Here is a 4,525-nt window from a genome sequence, read left to right as displayed (position 1 = left end):
GCAGGAAAGTGACATGATTAAACCGTGTTTTACGAAAATTAGTTTGGCACAAGCATGCAGATGGATTGGGGTGGGGAGAGGTGGCAGACTGTGGCCGCAATTCAAGCAGGAGATGATGGCAACCCAAACTAGAGAGGTGCCAGTAGAAATGGAGAAAATGAATAATCTAATAGTCCTTTTAAAAGGCATGATGACATAATTCTGGGACAGACTGGCAAAGGGCAATTCAAGGAGAAGGAAGAGTTAAAAATGACTCAAGGACTTGGAATATTACCCTGGAAGATTGGAATGGCAGTATCAGGGTCAGAAATGGGGCAACTGGAATGCACAGACAATCTGGGGAGGGAAAATAAATTGGGTTTAAGATATACTGAAATTGAGGTGATGGTTCTCAAATTTTAAACTTTGAAAAGAAACAACATCCTCTAAAGAACAGATGACTGCACGAAGAATGAAAAAAATAAGAATGGGAGAGAATAAGAAATATTTCATTCAGATAGGGCAACTAACACTCCCATGCCAGAAAAAAATTAAAGAGGCTGATATTTTAGATGTCTCAGAATTAGATTAACTATTTCCTAAGGATCTTACCTTACCTGTTGTAAGGAAGGTTTTCCTATCATAGAAAGACCAGTTTCTCATTTAACATCAAACATGCTTTCTAGGTCAGAGAATGTGTACAATACAACTAAGTAATTTTCCAAACTATGTACACTGGTTAGCAATTCAAGTACTGGTGTGCTGCTTTTCAGGTTTTGGCTTCAATTAATACCAGCAGCTACTATGAGCACCATTATTTCACACTCCTTATTCCAGAATTTTTAAGCTGAGAAGGTCATTACACCTATCATAAGGGCCTGGGCATGGCAAGTGTCAGTGCTTTGCTTTTAATTGAAAATAGGTTGGTAAGTACTTCACGATGGTTGTGTGAGGAGTAGAATGGACCCACAAATAAGTTTCAGGGAACTTAAATTCTGTTTTCTTGCCTGTTCTTTGTTTTCTGAATTTTAGAAAAAAAATGAAGGGGAGGAATGCTGGAATATAAAATTATAGACTGGAATAAAAAGCCTTTTTCTGTTTGATCATATGAAATAATCTGCATGAAAGTAACCTTTGGTACCAGAATCATAATTAATTTGAGTAATAAATTGTTTCCCTAGTGATGAAAGGAATGGAAATAAAACAGCGCAGTAAGCTGGCATCTGAACATTGTAGGCTATCTGCAAAATTCTTGGATCAAGAAAGATTGTGTTAAAATTGCCTAACCAAAAGGCAGGTCTAAAAATCTCCCCACACTCTTCCACAATTTCGAAATCTTCCTTAATACTTTTCATGCAAAGATCACAAAAGTATATTACAATTAAAATACTCAGCATGTTAAAATTAAAAGCTAACATGATGGGGGGGAGGTGGTGCATAATATATGATTTCAGATAATATGAACTCAACTGAAAGTCAGAGGGGTAGGTGAGCCATTATCAAAATTACAGGCAGCATGACTTGATAGGAAAAAACAGTCCTATTTTGAAAACTCAGTAAATGATAGCATAATTAAGAGGATGAACATGACACAATATTCAAACTTCCAAGTATTTACTGTCCAAGCACATAAAAACGAGAAAGCACTCTTCAAAGCCCAGAGAACCATTAAATTTTTCTTGTGCTTTGACAACTACTACTCTATGAGGTCCTTCCCCCTTTTTATTTTCTCAAATATGATGTAAGATGTCAATTAAAAAAAAACTGAGTTTTCAAAAAATCATTCTCAGCTCCTAGGGGACTAATTTCCATATATATTTAATGTTTGCATATTTAATATTTGGGAATACAAAATCTCCTGCAGGTATGTTAAATTATTTCAGAGCTGAAAGGCTTTAAAAACCATCTACTCCAAACCCCTCATTTTACCAATGGAGAAATCAAGGCCCAGAAATGGGAAGTAACCTGACCAAGGTCACAGGGCCAGTAAGAAGCAGGGCTGGGACTAACATACAAGAGCCCTCACTCTCAATCCATTGCTTTTTCTACGTTTCATAGCTACTTCTCAATCTGAACCTCTAATTGTGTGATAATTAAGAAACGTCAGAATGAGGAGTGATCAAGACACGGAAAGGATTATTGAATTCATTCACAAAGGGATTAGATAGGAAGAATGGATGGATGAATACGTGGATGGATGGATATTCTATAATGTTATTCACAAAATATGTTTCTGTTTTGAAGAGTCCAAGCCTAGGTCTCGTCACTTGTTACAGCTGTCACCGTGTTCCACCAGACATCAATCTTGGCGGCAAAGAGTCCGCTGGTACATCCTGCAGTTTAAAGACTGTTCATCGCCAGCATACACAGAAGCAAGGAGACTCACCCCTATTCCAATCCCTCTGGCTCCCAACCCCCTAACTTCCCTGTTCTATACTCACTTTTTACCCGGTGTTGGTGCATCACATTTGCTTTCTCCTCATTTCCTTTACACTTGTCTCCCTCAGTTTCCCCATTTAGACCAGGTGTCCTTTCCTAACTATATGCCTCAGTCAGCCCTCCCCCACTCCACAGGCCCCTCGATTGCCTTATTCCTCTGTCGCCAAATCTCAGCCTTTTCAAACCCCATGGCTCCCTCTCGCTTACACAGTGATGTGGCCGGCGCCCCGCACCAATACAGGGTCGGGGGCATATCTCCGCAGATGCTCTTCGCTCACTACCCGAGGCGGGGGCGGCGTCTCCTCCACCTGCTCCTCTTCTTCTTCCTCCTCCCCCTCTTCTTCTTCCTCCTCCTCCTCATCTTCCTCGTCATCGTCGGGCCCCGATACCGACGACGACGACGACGGCGACGACGACGACGTTGCCGCTTCTTCTTCCTCCTCCTCCAGTTCCGAGATCGTGTCGAACTCCGCCATGTTGGGCAGCAGGATGCTCATCACGTGACCTCTCGATCGTCGCCACCCTCACGCAGAAGAGTTTGAACCTGCTGAGGTGCTGGAAGAGGAGGGGGAACGAAATGCAGAGAAAGATGAGGGGGGTAGGGACAGGATTTAAGGAGATGCGCCTGCGTGGTGGGGTAGACCAGGGGGTGGGGTGGGGGGGCGGAGGGTGTTGGAGGCGGGGGCATGAGGGAGAGAGGAGCAAAATCAGTGTACGCTTGCGCGGCTCCAAGGGAAGGGGGGCGTTAGAGGTGAACTACTGGGAATTGTCGAGGTACGGTATGCGGGTGCTGCTCTTAATACTGCTGTTTGGGCTTCTGCTGCTTGTTTCCCGGGAACGTATCTTCTGGTTTTATTTCCTATTAATTAATAATGGGTATTATTACCCCCTTCCCTCCAGTGCAGGGAAAGGATATTCTTTAAAAGTGAGGTTAGAACTTTGCCCCATATATCTTAAGGTATACACCAATCCCTTACGTTTGTTCAGCATTACAGTTTAAAAGACTTTTACAGCAGAACTTTGCCACACCGTGGCAGGCATTTTTATTAACATTTTACTGAAGGGGAAACTTTCTATTACTTCTACTATGCAATACTTATGGAGGACTTACTAAGTGTCAGGGACTGTGTTAAGTGCTCTATGTGCATATATCATTTAATACTTCACAACCCTATGAGATATGTACCATGATGATCTCATTTTACCGGTGGGAAACCTAGATGAAGAAAGGGTAAATAACTTGCCCAAGGTCATGAAGTTACTAAATGGCAGACCTGGTTTTAAACTTGGGGGGTCTTTTCTAATTCCAGAAGCCCAGCACTCTTAACCAAAGGGCAATACTGCCTGAAGTTGTTTGGAAGGGCTTCGTAGAGTGGTGCCTTTTGGGCATCTTGAAAGATGTTTGAATTTTGGAGTTTTCGGGGGTGGGGGAGGAGGGAAATGGAGGGTGTGGAAGGAGGACTCCAACCCTAGGAAACATTAATTAACATCATCCATTTTCCAGACACTGGGCTAGACTCTTTCACATACAATATCTCAGTTAACCCTTAAACAATCCTGTGAGGTAAGCATCATCATTATCTGTTTTATAGATAGCAAAGCAGTCTCGGGAAGGTTAAGTAATTTATTAAGGTCTCTGGTGACCTTTTGTCCAAGATTTTCCATTTCAAATATTCCATCTTCCCCACACCCGCTAAAATGTTACAGAGATCACATATTTTGAGTTTCCAATCCATGTCTCAAACTATTTCGTACTTGGCAGCAGCACAAAAATCCATGCCATAATTCAGGGATCATTAAGACAATAAATTCACATAGCTGCTAAGTAATAAAACAAATACTGTAATCCAGGTATTCTAATGTTAGCTTCACTGCTCTTTCTGCTACACTAGCTGCATCCCAGTTAGTTGATGAGACAGGAAACAGATATTGCCACACTTGAATTTAGGGTGAGCATTATATTAACAGTATAGCAGTAAAAACAAAGCATTTAGAATGTATGAGGGAGGAAGAAATTAGTTCTGTGAAAGGCACTGATCAAACCATCATCAGTATCAAGGAGGTTGCATTATTAAAATGGAAAAAAAAATTGTTGTACTCAAAAGCT

General features: G+C 41.5%; 1 protein-coding gene across 4 annotated transcripts in view; it reads right to left on the bottom strand.

Annotated features, from left to right (window-relative positions):
• The window catches only part of LOC103087476 (cysteine-rich hydrophobic domain 1 protein), a 36,004-nt gene extending 32,943 nt beyond the window's left edge, over nt 1-3,061 (bottom strand). The window contains exons 1-2 of one of the 4 annotated variants that reach the window (XM_007458346.1): nt 2,839-2,915; nt 2,626-2,691 (exon numbers count right to left, since the gene is read on the bottom strand). In XM_007458346.1, coding sequence (XP_007458408.1) covers nt 2,626-2,691; nt 2,839-2,915 — 143 coding nt within the window. Of the gene's footprint in view, nt 1-2,625 lie in introns of all 4 variants that reach the window. The other 3 variants (XM_007458343.1, XM_007458345.1, XM_007458344.1) reach the window with 3 other exon arrangements.
• Nucleotides 3,062-4,525: the final 1,464 nt, after the last annotated feature.

Source organism: Lipotes vexillifer, unplaced genomic scaffold (assembly GCF_000442215.2).
Source record: "Lipotes vexillifer unplaced genomic scaffold, Lipotes_vexillifer_v1.1 scaffold682, whole genome shotgun sequence".
Classification (NCBI taxonomy): domain Eukaryota; kingdom Metazoa; phylum Chordata; class Mammalia; order Artiodactyla; family Lipotidae; genus Lipotes; species Lipotes vexillifer.
Note: the sequence above shows the minus strand (reverse complement) of the source record. Positions and strands in the feature narration are given on the sequence as shown.